This window comes from Scyliorhinus torazame, chromosome 1, assembly GCF_047496885.1.
Source record: "Scyliorhinus torazame isolate Kashiwa2021f chromosome 1, sScyTor2.1, whole genome shotgun sequence".
Classification (NCBI taxonomy): Eukaryota; Metazoa; Chordata; class Chondrichthyes; order Carcharhiniformes; family Scyliorhinidae; genus Scyliorhinus; species Scyliorhinus torazame.
The window spans coordinates 101,471,847-101,488,690 of NC_092707.1; the positions used below are offsets into that span (position 1 = coordinate 101,471,847).

At 49.4% G+C, this 16,844-nt stretch overlaps 1 protein-coding gene across 5 annotated transcripts in view; it reads left to right on the forward strand.

Annotated features, from left to right (window-relative positions):
- Positions 1-16,844, forward strand: part of pisd (phosphatidylserine decarboxylase) — a 209,295-nt gene that overhangs the window by 30,389 nt on the left and 162,062 nt on the right. For 3 of the 5 annotated variants that reach the window (XM_072498774.1, XM_072498783.1, XM_072498820.1), the window contains exon 2: positions 3,504-3,577. The exons of the other annotated variants lie outside the window; for them this stretch is intronic. In XM_072498774.1, the coding sequence (XP_072354875.1) occupies positions 3,504-3,577 (74 nt within the window). The remainder of the gene's footprint in view (positions 1-3,503; positions 3,578-16,844) is intronic. 5 annotated transcript variants of the gene reach the window in all.

Genomic DNA, 16,844 nt, shown 5'->3' on the forward strand with positions numbered 1-16,844 from the left:
CCGTATCTCTGTAACTTCCCCCCGTGCCCTCCGTATCTCTGTAACTTCCCCCGTGCCCTCAGTATCTCTGTAACTTCCCCCGTGCCCTCCGTATCTCTGTAACTTCCCCCGTGCCCTCCGTATCTCTGTAACTTCCCCCGTGCCCTCCGTATCTCTAACTTCCCCCATACCCTCCATATCTCTGTAACTTCCCCCATACCCTCCATATCATTGTAACTTTCTCCATATATCTGTAACTTTCCCCATGCCCTCTGTATCTCTGTAACTTCCCCCATACCCTCCGTATCTCTGTAACTTCCTTCGTATATCTGTAACTTCCCCCATACCCTCCGTATCTCTGTAACTTCCCCAGTGCCCCTCCATAGTTCTGTAACTTCACCTGTGCCCTCCGTATATCTGTAACTTTCCCCGTGCCCTCTGTATCTCTGTAACTTCCCCCGTGCCCCTCCATAGCTCTAACTTCCCCCGTGCCCTCCATATCTCTGTAACTTCCCCGTGCCCCTCCATAGCTCTGTAGCTTCCCCCTTGCCCTCCGTATACCTGTAACTTCCCCCTTGCCCTCTGTATCTCTGTAACTTTCCCCGTGCCCTCTGTATCTCTGTAACTTTCCCCGTGCCCTCTGTATCTCTGTAACTTCCCCCATGCCCTCCGTTTCCCTGTAACTTCCCCCGTGCCCTCCGCATATCTGTAACTTCCCCCGTGCCCTCCGTATATCTGTAACTTCCCCCGTGCTCTCCGTATCTTTGTAACTTCTCCCGTGCTCTCCGTATCTCTGTAACTTCCCCCATGCCCCCCGTATCTCTAACTTCCCCCATGCCCTCCGTATCTCTGCAACTTCCTCCGCATATCTGTAACTTCCCCCATACCCTCTGTATCTCTGTAACTTCCCCCAAACCCTCTGTATCTCTGTAACTTCCCCCATACCCTCTGTATCCCTGTAACTTCCCCCGTGCCCTCCGTATCCCTGTAACATCCCCCGTGCCCTCCGTATCCCTGTAACATCCCCCGTGGCTTCCGTATCCCTGTAACATCCCCCGTGCCCTCCGTATATCTGTAACTTCCCCCGTTCCCTCCATATATCTGTAACTTTCCCCGTGCTCTCCGTATCTTTGTAACTTCTCCCGTGCGCTCCGTATCTCTGTAACTTCCCCCATACCCCCCGTATCTCTGTTACTTCCTCCGTATAGCTGTAACTTCCCCCATGCCCTCTGCATCTCTGTAACTTCCCCCGTTCCCTCTGTATCTCTGTAACTTCCCCTATACCCTCTGTATCTCTGTAACTTCCCCCATACCCTCCGTATCTCTGTAACTTCCTCCGTATCTCTGTAACCTCCCCTGTGCCCTCCGTATCTCTGTAACTTTTCCCTTGCCCTCCGTATCTCTGTAACTTCCCCCATACCCTCTGTATCTCTAACTTCCCCCGTGCGCTCCGTATTTCTGTAACTTCCCCCGTGCCCTCCGTATCTCTGTAACTTTTAATGTTTTAATGTTTTATTATGCTTTTGCTTTACGGTATTCAGTATTTAAGTTCTACATTCTGTGAAGTCCACTTACTTGGTGCTCAGTCAGCTGATTTACTTTTAGGCTAAGGTGCTGCTGGAGGTAGCCATGAAAAAGAGGCTCGGTTTGGAAGAATATGTCTTTGGAAATATAGCTTTTTCCAAAGAAATTCGTAACTCATGCTGGCTGGCTTCAGGAAGCATGCAGTGAATATTTTGCTGGGCATTAGAGCCAGTGACATTGCAACATACGGCATTGAGTAGCATGTTGATGTGAGGATTAACCAAGATCTAATGGACAGCCAGAAAGTGAGTAAGAGACTGCTGACAGCTCTATACCATAGCAACGGCACCCTGAACTCAGTCCATAAGCAGGAAACTCCGTGATAGTCACCTTGTCTTCTCTCAATATTTGCACTTTCTTTCTGAATGTCATTGCTTGGCTGAATCCACCCACAAGCGTACGTGTGTTTGCCCTATTCTCGACAATTCCCAAGGTGACATTGTGCCAGATGCATTCCCATCAAGGGAAACCTTCATCTGTGTGACAATGTAGTTGTCAGGTGGCTGAGTTACTCTTGGGCATTTACTGGTGACACGAGACATCGGAGCAGGCCTGTTCAGCTCTGAGCGTGGTCCCAGGTGAGTGGGGAACCTTAATGTTGCAAGTTAGACAAAGGAAAACCAGTGGATGTGATTTATTTAGATTTCCAGAAGGCCTTTGACAAGGTGTCGAAAAAGAGACTGTTAAATAAGTTAAGAGCCCATGGTGTTAAGGGTAAGATCCTGGCATGGATAGATGATTGGCTGACTGGCAGAAGGCAGAGTGGGGATAAAGGTTTTTTTTTCAGGATGGCAGCCAGTGACTAGTGGTGTGCCTCAGGGGTCTGTGCTGCGACCATAACTTTTCACAATATACATTAATGATCTTGAAGAAACAACTGAGGGCACTGTTGTTAAGTTTGCAGATAATACAAAGATATGCAGAGGGACATGTATTATTGAGGAAGCGGGGGGCTGCAGAAGGACTTGGATGGTCTAGGAGAGTGGGCAAAGAAGCGGCAGATGGAATGCAATGAGGAGAAGTGTGAGGTTATGCACTTTGGAAGGAGGAATGGAGGCATAGACTATTTTCTAAATGGGGAAATGCTTAGGAAATCCGAAGCACAAAGGGACTTGGGAATCCTTGTTCACGATTCTCAAGGTTAAGGTGCAGGTTCAGTTGGCAGTTAAGAAGGCAAATGCAATGTTAGCATTCATGTCAAAAGGGCTAGAATACTAGAGCAGAGATGTTATTCTGAGGCTGTATAAGGCTCCGCTCAGACTCCATTTGGAGTATTGAGAGCAATTTTGGGACCCATAGCTAAGGAAGGATGTGCTGGCCTTGGAAAAGGTCCAGAGGAGGTTCACAAGAATGATCCCTGGAATGAAGAGCTTGTCGTATGAGGAACGGTTGAGGACTCTGGGTCTGTACTCGTTGGAGTTTTGAAGGATGAGGGGGGATCTTATTGAAACTTACAGGACACTGCAAGGCCTGGATAGAGTGGATGTAGAGAGAATGTTTCCACTTGTAGGAAAAACTAGAACCACAATCTCAGACTCAAGGGATGATCCTTTAAAATAGAGACGAGGAGGAATTTCTTCAGGGTGGTGAATCTGTGGAATGCTTTGCTGCAAAAGGCTGTGGAGGCCAAATCACTGAGTGTCTTTAAGACCGAGATATGTTCTTGATTAATAAGGGGATCAGGGGTTATGGGTAAAAAGCAGGAGAATGGGGATGAGAAACATATCGGCCATGATTGAATGGCCTAAGAAGAACTTTCCCTTGTTAATAAGATATCCACTTTCACAAGTGCTATCCTGGGTATCTCTTGAGGTTCGAGCAGAAATGCAGCCATCAATAGGGGCTCCTAGCATGGTTGATGGAGACACAGATTTCTCGTTGTTTTGGATGAACCATTGGTTCTGCTGCAATTTAATGGTGCCTTTTTTCCTGGTTTTCAGTCTGCCATGGTCTGTACACCTTCCCTTACTGACTCCATGCTGCTCGAGGCCGTCCATTCGGAGATTTTCCAGCTGTGAGTACACAATTCGTCCCATTACTTCATGGTGGGGAGTTCCTTAGAATGCCTTAGAGAGGTGGCTTTTTGGGGGTGATGGCGTATTGGCAATAACACGGAACTAGTAAGCCGCAGGCCCAGGGTAAAGCCCATGAGATGTGGCTTCAAATTCTAAATGGCAGCTGGTTGAATTTAAATTTAATTAATTAATAAATTAGTAAAAAGTCTGGAATTGAAAGCTAGTCTGTGATGATGCTGCAATGAAATGTCAACAATTGCTGTAAAAACCCATTTGGTTCACTTATGATCCCTTTAGCAAAGGAAATCTGCAATCCTTACCTGGTCTGGCCTACATGTGACACCAGGCCCACATCAATGTGGTTGATTCTTAACTTCCCTCTGAGATGGCCTTAAAAGCCCCTCAGTTCAAGGGCAATTAGGGAAGGGCAGCAAATTCTGTGCCTGACAGTGACAACTACATCCCGTGAAAGATTTTTTTAAAAACTTGTTCATGTTGCTGACAACGGCATTCCCCAAACAGCAAAGGGACAAATGACTGGATAATTTTTAGTGATGTTGGTTGAGGGATAAATGTTGCCCTGGACACCAGTAAAACTCCCTTGCTCTTCTTTGAAATAGTGCAGTAGATCTGTTTAAGTTCACCTGAGGGAGCAGGTGGGGCCTTAGTTTCAAGACTCCACCAAAAGCTGGCACCTCCGACAGTGCTGCAGTCGCTCAGTACGGCACTACTCACCGGGTTAGACTACGTGCTCAAGTATGTGGCGTGGGACTTGAACCCAGAACCTCTTGACTTAAAAGCAAGCGATCATAAGAACATAAGAACTAAGAGCAGGAGTAGGCCATCTGGCCCCTCGAGCCTGCTCCACCATTCAATGAGATCATGGCTGATCTTTCGTGGACTCAGCTCCACTTTCCGGCCCGAGGACCATAACCCTTAATCCCTTTATTCTTCAAAAAACTATCTATCTTTATCTTAAAAACATTTAATGAAGGAGCCTCTACTGCTTCACTGGGCAAGGAATTCCATAGATTCACAACCCTTTGGGTGAAGAAGTTCCTCCTAAACTCAGTCCTAAATCTACTTCCCCTTATTTTGAACCTATGCCCCTGGCATATTCAACACTAAGCTTTAACACAATACTGGTTCTGCCATGTTAGGGAAGACTCCACATTGGATACTGTATTCAAATAGTACTTCACGTCCAGGTCAGTGGATTCAGCATTGAAGAAGTACTTCCAGTGAGGCAGAGAGGACCAGTGGCTGCAATGAGGATTACAAGTGACTGATGTGTTTCCAGTTGTCCTCCCTGCACAGATTTGGATCCTGTGGACAAGTAGGAGGAGCTGGAAGCCCATTCTTGACCACCTGTTCCAGATCCTTGAGCTATGAGACTCCGACTGCACCCGTTGTCTGAAGACTGCCAACTGAGATTTGTCTGAATTTTCACCATCCACAAATACTGCCGTCAGCAGCCCAGGTCCCTGTGCGGCTAGCAGGGACCACCATACTCCTCTCCTTGAAGGAGCATCTGATCCCCAGACAAAATGACATCAGAGGAGTTGAGGCCAGTAAAAGGGGGATTGCATCAGATGTGCAACCTCTAGAGCTTTCAATCCTTCTGCACCCAGTGACATGGGCTCACTCAATCCAGGATAGGATAAGGGTAGACTCAGAACTTGGCTCCAATCGACTAAAAGACTCACTCATTGAACTTCAAAAGCTCAATGACAGCCTCACAACTATGGTTAGCCCTAAGCAAATGGCAATTTGTAAATATCAAGGTGCAGCATGCAGCATAGTTATGCTACATATAAATAAAGTAAAACAAAACAAAATCCTGGAAACATTCAGCGGGCCAGGCAGCATTGGTTGAGGGTGAGAAAGATAAATTTTCAGGACAATGATCCTTCAGCGCGGTTGAGGTATGTGTCGACTAAAGTGGAATATTTGCAAGGAAGCTTAACCATTCAGGAAGCTACTTGCAAGTTGAAAACCAGAACTAGCTAGGTATCCCATGATCAACAGAACAAAGCTGTTAACCATGCCTCATCCAATTAAGATCAGCAGGAATAGGAGCAAGAATCGGCCATTCAGCCCATTGAGACTTCACCATTCAGTAAGATCATGGCTCAGCCGTAACTTCACTTTCCTGCCTGCCCCCCATACTCTTGACCCCCCCCCCCCTGTCGATCTAAAATCTGTCTAGCTCAGCCTTGAATGTTTTCAATGACTCAGCTGGCACAGCCCTCCATGGAAGAGAATTCCAAAGACTAATGACCTGCTGACAGACGGAATTTCTCCTTGTTTTTGTCTTAAATGGGAAACCTCCTACTTTAAAACTGTGCCCCATAGTTCTAGATTCACCCTTGAGGGGAATCATCCATCCAGCATCTACCCTGTTAAGCCCCCTCAGAAGCCTATGTTTCGAGAGGACCACTTCTAATTTTTCCAAACTCCAACGAGTATAGACCTTACCTGCTCAACCTTTCCCCATTAGGCAACCCCTTCATCCCAGGAATCAGCCTAGTGAACCTTCTCTGAACACTGCTGCCAATGCAAGTGTATTCCTCCTTAAGAAGGGTGCCAAAACTCCAAGCAGTACTCTAGATGTGCTCCCACTGGCAGAGTAGGTTCACGGGGCAAGTGATGATCTACTCATTTGTATATTCGTATGTAATACCTTGTACAGTTGTAACAAAACTTCCCTACTTGTATACTCCACCCCTTTGCAGTAAAGGCCAACAATCATTTTCCCTTCCTAAATTACTTTCTGCACTTGCATACTAAAGTTTTGTGATTCATGTACATGGAGTCCCTTTGTACTGTAGAACTCTGCAGTCTCTGTCCATTTAAATAATATAATAATATTTATTGTCACAAGTAGGCTTACATTAACACTGTAATGAAGTTACTGTGAAAAGCTCTTAATCTCCACATTCCGGCGCCTGTTCGGGTACACAAAGAGAATTCAGAATGTCGAATTCACCTAACAGCACTTCTTTTGGGACTTGTGGGAGGAAACCGGAGCACCCAGAGGAAACCACACAGACACAGGGAGTATGTGCGGATTCCACACAGATAGTGACCCAAGCGGGAATCGAACCTGGGACCCTGGAGCTGTGAAATAACAGTGCTAACCACTGTGCTACTGTGCCACCTATCTGGTTTTATATGTTTTCTGTCTACCTGTCAAAGTGGACAAGCACACGTTTTCCCACCTTGTCCACCTGCTAAATTTTTGGCCTCTCGCTTAACTTTATCCCTTCACAAACTCTTCTGTATCCTCCTCACAACTTGCTTTTCTACCTATCTTTGTATCGTCAGCAAATGAGGCTGCAATACACTGTCCCTTCATCAAAGTAATTACTAACAGATTGTAAATAGGTGAGAGAAACGGCGCAAGCAGAGGGTGAGGGGAACAGCGCGAATAGGGTGCAGGGGCGAGCAGCGCGAGCAGGCAGCGAGGGGAGCATATATATGTGTACACCAAAAATATCAGAATACCAAAATATCAACCTGAATGAACAACCACAAATCCCCAATCTCCCTCGATACTCATCATAGAATCATAGAATTTACAGTGCAGAAGGAGGCCATTCGGCCCATCGAGTCTGCACCGGCTCTTGGAAAGAGCACCCTACCCAAGGTCCACACCTCCACCCTATCCCCATAACCCAGTAACCCCACCCAACACTAAGGGCAATTTTGGACACTGGGCAATGTAGCATGGCCAATCCACCTAACCCGCACATCTTTGGACTGTGGGAGGAAACCGGAGCACCCGGAGGAAACCCACGCACACACTGGGAGGATGTGCAGACTCCGCACAGACAGTGACCCAAGCCGGAATCGAACCTGGGACCCTGGAGCTGCGAAGCATTTGTGCTATCCACAATGCTACCGTGCTGCCCACTCATAACCAGCCTTCCTAATTTTGACCCCCTTATCTCCCCCCTTTCACAGTAACTTCATTGCAGTGTTGATGTAATTAAGAGAAATCAATCCATTCTGTCCTATCCGCCGCCTGTCGTAGGGGTCATAATTTGACACCACTTCATCAATAACCTGTTCACTGACAGTTCAGGCCTGCCAGAACCATCTGGCTCCGTTCCTCCTTACGGCCTTCATTTGAGCAAGAGCTGAATACTAGAAAAGAGATGCACTCGACAGCAAGCGGCATTGGTACTGCAAGTTATGAGAAGACAAAGACCTGGACAATATCCAGGCTTGAGTTAACAAGTGCAGGTAGTATCTGTGCCACATTAGTACCAGGTAATGGCAATTATAGCTTTGGCTGTTCTTCTTTATCTCTATTGTCACAAGTAGACTTACATTAACATGGCAATGAAGTTACTGTGAAAAGCTCCTAGTCGCCACATTCCGCCGCCTGTTCGGGTGTACACAGGGAAAATTCAGAATGTCAATTCACCTAACAGCACGTCTTTCGGGACTTGTGGGAGGAAACCGGAGCACCCAGAGGAAACCCACGCAGGCGCAGGGAGAACTTGCATACTCCGCACAGACAGTGACCCGAGCCGGGAATCGAACCCGGAGCTGTGAAGCAACAATACTACCCACTGTGCTACCGTGCTGCCCTAATGAACAGCAACATTGCTGAATTCCCCACCTTTAACATCTTGGGCATCACCATTGACCTGAGACTGGCTTAGGCACCTATTCTAAAAGCATATGCCCACATACTGCGTTGTTGAAGTATTTAAGTGCAGGAGTTGCCACAGCAGAATGCAGCCCTATCTTAAGGATATACACACACACACTTCCAACAGGAATCTGATAACAACAGGAACCCTGACTGATTTTTCCACATCCTAATCTGAGAGCACTGAGTCAGTAACCGTACCCATCCCTGTGTTCTGACTTGAGATCAGCTACCTCGGCAAAGATGATACAACCTGAAACTTTGTAGTTTGTATGGCCTGGTCACTCTCAGGATTAACTCCACAGGATCTGTGCTTAAATCATTTATAAATCATATATACTTTCCATTTTGGCAGTGATGGTCTGTGATCTTGCCCTACCTGACTAACAGAGATGGGTATGTAAAGCTCATTCATTATTAAGCTACCTGGCTTAGGACTTCCAGTTGCGGCCATGCCTGGATAGGTCGCACGTTCGGCAGCTCCCGCCGGGAACGGACCTTTGGGCTCTCTAGAGGGGCCCCAACGGCACTTGTTCGACGGCTTTCAGTGTGGGAAAGTGGCAGCAAGGTCGCCCCGACAGTATATGGATTGGACCAGGAGTGGAGTGGTGAAAAAAGGGATCTTGGAGCAGTGAAAAGTGAGGGGGAGGAAAAGCAAGATGGCGGCGGGTGGAGACCAAGCAGCATGGGCGCAGTGGTCGCAGGAGTAGCAGGGGTTTCTTAGACGCTGCTTTGAGGAGCTGAAAACCGAAATGCTGGCGCCAATGAAGGCGGCGATTGAGAAGCTAGTGGAGACCCAGAAGGCCCAAGGGGCGGCGATCCGGGAGGTGCGGCAAAAAGCCTCGGAGAACGAGGATGAGATCTTGGGTCTGGTGGTGAAGGTGGAGGCACACGAGGCGCTGCACAAGAGGTGGGCGGAAAGATTTGAGGACCTGGAGAATAGGTCGAGGAGGAAGAATCTTCGGATTCTGGGTCTCCCTGAAGGAGTGGAGGGGCCCGATGCCGGGGCATATGTGAGCACGATGCTTAATTTGCTGATGGGCGCGGGAGCCTTCCCGAGGCCCCTGGAGCTAGCTGGGGCGCACCGGGTCCTGGCAAGGAGACCCAAAGCCAACGAGCCGCCAAGGGCTGTAGTGGTGAGGTTTCACCGCTTTATGGACAGAGAGTGTGTCCTGAGATGGGCCAAGAAAGAGCGGAGCAGCAGGTGGGAGAACACGGAGATCCGAATCTACCAGGACTGGAGTGCAGAGGTGGCCAAGAAGAGAGCTGGCTTTAATCGGGCTAAGGCGGTGCTCCATCGGAAAGGGGTGAAGTTCGGGATGCTGCAGCCAGCGTGATTTGTGGGTCACATTCCAGGATCGGCACCACTATTTTGAAACGCCTGAGGAGGCTTGGAGCTTTATACAGACTGAAAAGTTGGACTCAAATTGAGGGTTTGTTGTTGGGGGGGGGGGGGGGATGTTTGCTGTATATATGGTTTTCATTATGTGTAGGGAATGTTCCCTTGGTTGGGTGCTGGATGGGGATGGGTGAAGGGATTTGATGGGGAGAGTGTGGGCGGCGGTGTTGGAGGGAGGGGAGGCCCGGGGATGGGGAATTGAGGAAAGGCCGCAAAAGGAGCTGCGCCAGAGGGGGCGGGGGAGGCTCAGGAAAGCGCGGGAATAAGCCCGCGCTAGTGAAGGACGGAGGTGGGGGTCGGAGTGGGGGGGGGGGGGGGGGGGGCAGTACTGGAGAGGAGCGCACATTGACTGCCAGGGAGGAGGGGGAGGGGGGATTCCCACACTGGGGGGGGGGGTCGATGGGAAGGCGGGAGAGGCCGGGGTCAGCAGGAGTCAGCTGACTTACGGGAGTGTTATGGGGGAGCAAAAGAGCTAGATATGGATCTAGCGGGGGGAGGGGGGGGTATAGGGTTGCTGCTGCATTGGCCAAAAGGAAGCTGGAAATAGGAGAGGTGGTCGGGTGGGGGTCCGCCGTCGGGGGGACTGGAGGGTGCGGGAGGCGCGGGCACGTGACTGGCCTAGAAAAGGAGATAGCTAGTCGGCAGGGGGTGGGGGTGGTGAGCAGCCCCCCAATCCGGCTGATAACTTGGAATGTGAGGGGCCGGTTAAGAGGGCCCGAGTGTTCGCGCACTTAAAGGGACAGAAGGCAGACGTGGTCATGCTTCAGGAGACACATTTGAAGGTGGCAGATCAGATCAGGCTGAGAAAGGGATGGGTAGGACAGGTATTCCATTCGGGGCTGGATGCGAAGAACAGAGGGGTTGCAATACTGGTGGGGAAGCGGGTGTCGTTTGAGACAAAGAATATTGTAGTGGATAATGGAGGTCGATATATGATGGTGAGCGGTAGGTTGCAGGGGGGTGCGGGTGGTACTGGTAAACGTATACGCCCCGAACTGGGATGATGCCGGATTTATGAAGCGCATGCTGGGTCGGATTCCGGACCTGGAGGTAGGAAGCTTGATAATGGGGGGGGGGATTTCAACACGGTGCTGGATCCAGCATTGGATCGCTCTAGGTCCAAGACGGGGAAGAGGCCGGCTGTGGCCAAGGTGCTTAGGGGGTTTATGGACCAGATGGGGGGAGTGGATCCATGGAGGTTTGCCAGGCCCCTGGCCAGGGAATTCTCATTCTTTTCCCATGTACATAGAGCCTACTCCCGGATAGATTTTTTTGTTTTGAGTAGGGCGCTAATCCCGAAAGTGGAGGGAACGGAGTATTCGGCCATAGCCATCTCAGACCCCGCCCCGCACTGGGTGGAGCTGGAGTTAGGAGAGGAGAGGGATCAGCGCCCGTTGTGGCGTCTTGATGTGGGATTATTGGCGGATGAGGTGAGCGGGAGGGTGCGGGGGTGCATCGAGAGATATTTGGAGGCCAATGACAACGGAGAGGTGCAGGTGGGGGTAGTCTGGGAGGCGTTGAAGGCGGTGGTCAGGGGAGAGTTAATCTCCACCAGGGCCCACAGGGAGAAGAGAGAGGGTAGGGAGAGGGTGCGGTTGGTGGGGGAGATCTTAAGGGTGGACAGGAGATATGCAGAGGCCCCCGAGGAGGGACTACTCCGGGAGCGGCGAAGCCTCCAGACGGAGTTTGACCTGTTGACCACCGGGAAAGCAGAGGCACAGTGGAGGAAAGCACGGGGCGACGTACGAGTATGGGGAGAAGGCGAGCCGGATGCTGGCTCACCAGCTTCGTAAGAGGGTGGCAGCGAGGGAGATAGGTGGAATTAAGGATAGCGGGGGGAATATGGTGCGGAGTGCGGTGAGAGTAAAAGGTATTCAAGGACTTCTATGAGGAGCTGTACAGATCTGAGCCCCCAGCGGGGGAAGAGGGGATGCGATGATTTTTGGATCAACTGAGGTTCCCGAGGGTGGAGGAGCAGGAGGTGGCTGGTTTAGGGGCGCCAATTGGGTTGGAGGAGTTGGTTAAAGGATTGGGGAACATTCAGGCGGAGAAGGCCCCGGGGCCAGATGGGTTCCTGGTCGGGTTTTATAGGAAATATGTGGACCTGCTAGGCCCGTTGCTAGTGAGGACTTTCAATGAGGCAAGGGGGGGGACCTTGCCCCCGACAATGTCCGGGGCGCTGATCTCTCTGATCCTGAAGCGGGACAAGGACCCACTGCAATGTGGGTCGTATAGACCGATCTCGCTCCTCAATGTGGATGCTAAGTTGCTGGCAAAAGTGCTGGCTATGAGAATTGAGGACTGTGTCCCGGGGGTGATCCATGAGGACCAGACGGGATTTGTAAAGGGCAGGCAGCTAAACACTAATGTGCGGAGGCTCCTCAACGTGATTATGATGCCATCGGTGGAGGGAGAAGTGGAGGGAGTGGCAGCTATGGACGCGGAGAAGGCCTTCGACCGGGTGGAGTGGGAGTATCTTTGGGAAGTGTTGCGGAGGTTTGGGTTCGGGGAGGGGTTCATCAGCTGGGTCAGGCTGCTATATAGAGCCCCAGTGGCGAGTGTGGCTACGAATCGGCGGAGGTCGGAGTACATTCGGATGTACCGAGGGACGAGGCAGGTGTGCCCCCTGTCCCCCTTGTTGTTTGCATTGGCAATTGAGCCTTTGGCCATGGCACTAAGAGAGTCCAGGAAATGGAGGGGATTGGTCCGAGGGGGAACATCGGGTGTCGCTGTATGCGGACGACCTGTTGCTGTATGTGGCAGATCCAGTGGAGGGGATGGTGGAGGTCATGCGGATCCTAAGGGAGTTTGGGGACTTCTCGGGCTATAAGCTCAACGTAGGGAAAAGTGAGCTCTTTGTGGTGCATCCAGGGGACCAGGGAAGGGGGATAGACGACCTACCATTGAAGAGGGTGGAAAGGAACTTTCGGTACTTGGAGATCCAGGTGGCTGGGCGTTGGGGGGCCCTGCACAAGCTCAATTTGACGCGGTTGGTGGAGCAGATGGAGGAGGATTTCAAAAGATGGGACGTGCTGCCACTCTCGCTAGCGGGCGGGGTACAGTCGGTTAAAATGAAGGTCCTCCCGAGGTTTCTCTTTGTGTTCCAGTGCCTTCCCATTATGATTACCAAGGCCTTTTTTAAACTAGGTAGGAGCATCATGGGTTTCGTGTGGGCAAATAAGACCCCGAGGCTAAAGAGGGTGTTTCTGGAGCGTAGCAGCGATAGGGAGGGCTGGCGCTGCCGAATCTGTGCGGCTATTATTGGGCAGCTAACGTGGCGATGATCCGTAAGTGGGTAATAGAGGTCGAGGGCGCGGCGTGGAAGAGGTTGGAGATGGCGTCCTGCAGGGGCACGAGCCTGAGGGCGCTGGTGACGGCACCGCTGCCGCTCGCCGACAAGGTACACCACGAGTCCGGTGGTGGCGGCAACGTTGAAGATCTGGGGGCAGTGGAGACGGCATAGGGGCGAGGTGGGAGCCTCGGTTTGGTCCCCGATTCGCGAGAACCATCGGTTAGTCCCGGGAAGGATGGATGGGGGGTTTCGGAGCTGGCATCGGGCAGGGATTAGAAGAATGGGGGACCTGTTTATAGATGGGACGTTTGCGAGCCTAGGGGCGCTGGAGGAGAAGTTTGGGTTACCCCCGGGAAATGCGTTCAGGTATATGCAAGTGAGGGCGTTTGTGAGGTGGCATGTGAGGGAATTCCCGTTGCTCCCGGCACAGGGGATTCAGGACAGGGTGATTTCGGGTGTATGGGTCGGAGAGGGCAAGGTTTCGGTGATCTATCAGGAGATGAAAGAAGAGGAGGAGGCCTCGGTAGAGGAGTTAAAGGGCAATTGGGAGGAGGAGCTTGGGGAGGAGATAGATGAGGGTCTGTGGGCTGATGCCCTGAGTAGGGTTAACTCCTCTTCCTCTTGCGCCAGGCTCAGCTTAATACAATTTAACGTTACTCATAGAGCGCATATGACAGGGGTGAGGTTGAGTAGGTTCTTTGGGATGGAGGACAGGTGTGGGAGGTGCTCGGGAAGCCCGGCGAATCACATCCACATGTTCTGGTCGTGCCCGGCACTGGATGGGTTCTGGAGGGGTTTCGCGAGGACTATGTCCAAGGTGGTGAAAGTCCAGTTTAAGCCGAGCTAGGGGTTGGCACTATTTGCGGTAACGGATGAGCCGGGAGTGCAGGAGGCGAAAGAGGCCGGTATCCTGGCCTTTGAGTCCCTGGTAGCCCGGCGGAGGATCTTGCTATTATGGAAGGACGCGAAGCCCCCTAGTGTGGAAGCTTGGATAAATGACATGGCAGGGTTCATTAAGCTGGAGAGGATAAAGTTTGCCTTGAGAGGGTCTGTGCAGGGGTTCTTCAGGCGGTGGCAACCGTTCCTAGACTATCTCGCGGAGCGTTAGGAGGAGGTCAGCAGCAGCAGCAACCCAAGGGTGGGGGGTCTCCTTCGAGGGGGGGGGGGCTTCCTCAAGGGTGCCTTTGAATGTCATTTGGGGGGGTTGCTATATATGGGGGAAACCCAATGTATAAGTTTTGTATTATTTTCGATTGTTGTGTTTGTGTTCTTTTTTCTTTTTGTTATGGAAGATCTGAATAAACATATATTTTCAAAAAAGCTACCTGGCTTGGAATATGGGGACTATGATGTACACTAGATGTTAAAAGTAAATGTATGCCATTTATGATTTTTCAAAATCTCTCAGTGGCTACATGGTTCCTCTTGGGGGCACTGTTGAATTGTCAGGAGTTGTTAGATGAATCGTTCGCTCTTGTGTACACCCTAGTGGCCTTGGGCAGAACAGCAGAGAACTTGAAGATCATGGGGAGCATTTAATAATCATGGGAGATTTCAACTATTTTGAAATTAACTGGATATGTGAAGGAGGAATAAGATTGGGAGTATTTATGGAGCTCTGTATGCAAGAAGCACATTGCTGAATTTAGTAAAAGGAAATAAAGCAGAGAAGTATGCATCGGGCAAAATATAAGCAATAGCAATCACGGCTTAAAAGTTTTAAGATATAAATAAGACAAAGATCAAAGAGATAGATTGGAAAAATAATAGTTTTGAAGAGATGCGAATGGAACTAGGTAAGGTAAATTGGAAAAAAGCTTCATACTGCGAGAAAGAAGGGCAGTGGGATATATTTTTAAGGTTGTTCGACAGACTTCAGGACAAAAACAGTCCTCTATAATCAAAAACAAGAACGGATTGACCAATTAATAACAAGAATAAATAGCGAGAGTAAGGCAAGTACTAAGTACGTAGACAATAAAAGAGAGAGTAATGAAAGGAACTGTGAAAAGATTAGGAAAGAAGTCAAAAAAACAAATGGGCAAAGATGAACTCTGAAATTACATTAGCCAGTATATAAAAATAAATTGCAAATTATAAAAGTAAAATTGAGATAAGGTTAGGATTACTTTAGGTGGCGCAAAATAAACTCATGTACAAGTAGCAGAGATATATAGTTACTTTGCCTCAGTATTTGCTGTGGAGATTAATGAGATCGGCATGACGTACGAGAAGAGGTCAAAAAAGATATAAAAATATATTTAAATGTAATGAGGGGAGGTAATTGATGAATTAATTACACTTAAGAGGATAAAATCCCTGCTCTGATTTTAGCCATGCATATTAAAATAAATTGGGGAAGAGATGTATTGTATTTCTGTATTTAAAAGGGGGATAGTCCAGTTAACTATAGACTGGTTAGTTTAATGTTGATGGCAGGAAATGTCTGGATCGAGATTCATCTAGAAGCTGAAAGTGAAAGCCATCGTGGAATCCAAAGGGAAGATCATAGAACCATAGAATTCCCACAGTGCAAAATGAGGCATTCAGTCCATCAATTCTGCACGAACCCTCTGAAAGAGCACCCAACCTAAGCCCACTCCCCCACCCTATCCTCATAACCTCACCAAACCTGCACATCCCTGGACACGAAGTGGCAATTTTAGTATGACCAACCTGCACATTTTTGGACTGTGGGAGGAAACCGGAGCACAAGGAAACGGACGACACAAAGGTTGGTGGAATTGCAGATAGCGATGTCAGAGTATACAGCAGAATTTAGATTGTTTGGCGACTTGGGCGGAGAGATGGCAGATGGAGTTTAATCCGGACAAATGTGAGGTAATGCATTTTGGAATGTCTGATGCAGGTAGGAATACACAGTGAATGGTAGAACCCTCAAGAGTACTGACAGTCAGAGAGATCTAGGTGTACAGGTCCACCGGTCACTGAAAGGGGCAACACGGGTGGAGAAGGTAGTCAAGAAGGCGTAAGGCATGCTTGCCTTCATTGGTCGGGGCATTGAGTATAAAAATTGGCAAGTCATGTTGCAGCTGTAAAGAAACTTAGTTAGGCCACACTTGAAGTATAGTGTTCAATTCTGGTCGCCACACTACCAGAAGGATGTGGAGGTTTTAGAGAGGGTGCAGAAGAGATTCACCAGGATGTTGCCTGGTATGGAGGGAATTAGCTATGAGGAGAGGTTGAATAAACTCTGTTTGTTCTCACTGGAATGACGGAGGTTGAGGGGCGACCTGATAGAGGTCTACAAGATTATGAGGGGCATAGACAGGGTGGATAGTCAGAGACTTTCCCAGGGTAGAGGGGTCAATTACGAGGGGGCATAGGTTTAAGGTGTAGAGTAGATGTACGAGGCAAGTTTTTTTGCACAAGAGGGTAGTGGGTGCCTGGCACTCGTTGCCGGAGGAGGTGGTGGAAGCAGGGATGATAGTGACGTTTAAGGGGCATCTTGACAAATACATGAATAGGATGGGAATAGAGGGATACGGACCCCAGAATTGTAGAAGATTTTAGTTTAGACGGGCAGCATGGTCGGCACAGGCTTGGAGGGCCGAAGGGCCTGTTCCTGTGCTGTCCTTTTCTTTGTTCTTTGAAACCCACGCAGACACAGGGAGAACGTGCAAACTCCATACAGACAGTCACCCAAGATCGGAATTGAACCCGGATCCCTGGCGCTGTGAGGCAGCTGTTCTAACCACCATGCCGCCATCATACTTGACTAAACTTGCTGAATTCATTTAAAAATGAAGTAGTAAGGGTAGTGAAATAGATGTAATATTTTAATTTCCTAATGGTTTTTGATAAAGTGCTGGAAAGTTGACTCAACATGGTGGAATCAGGATGCAACATAGAAAATAGGCCCTTCGAGCCTGCACTACCATTCAATATGAT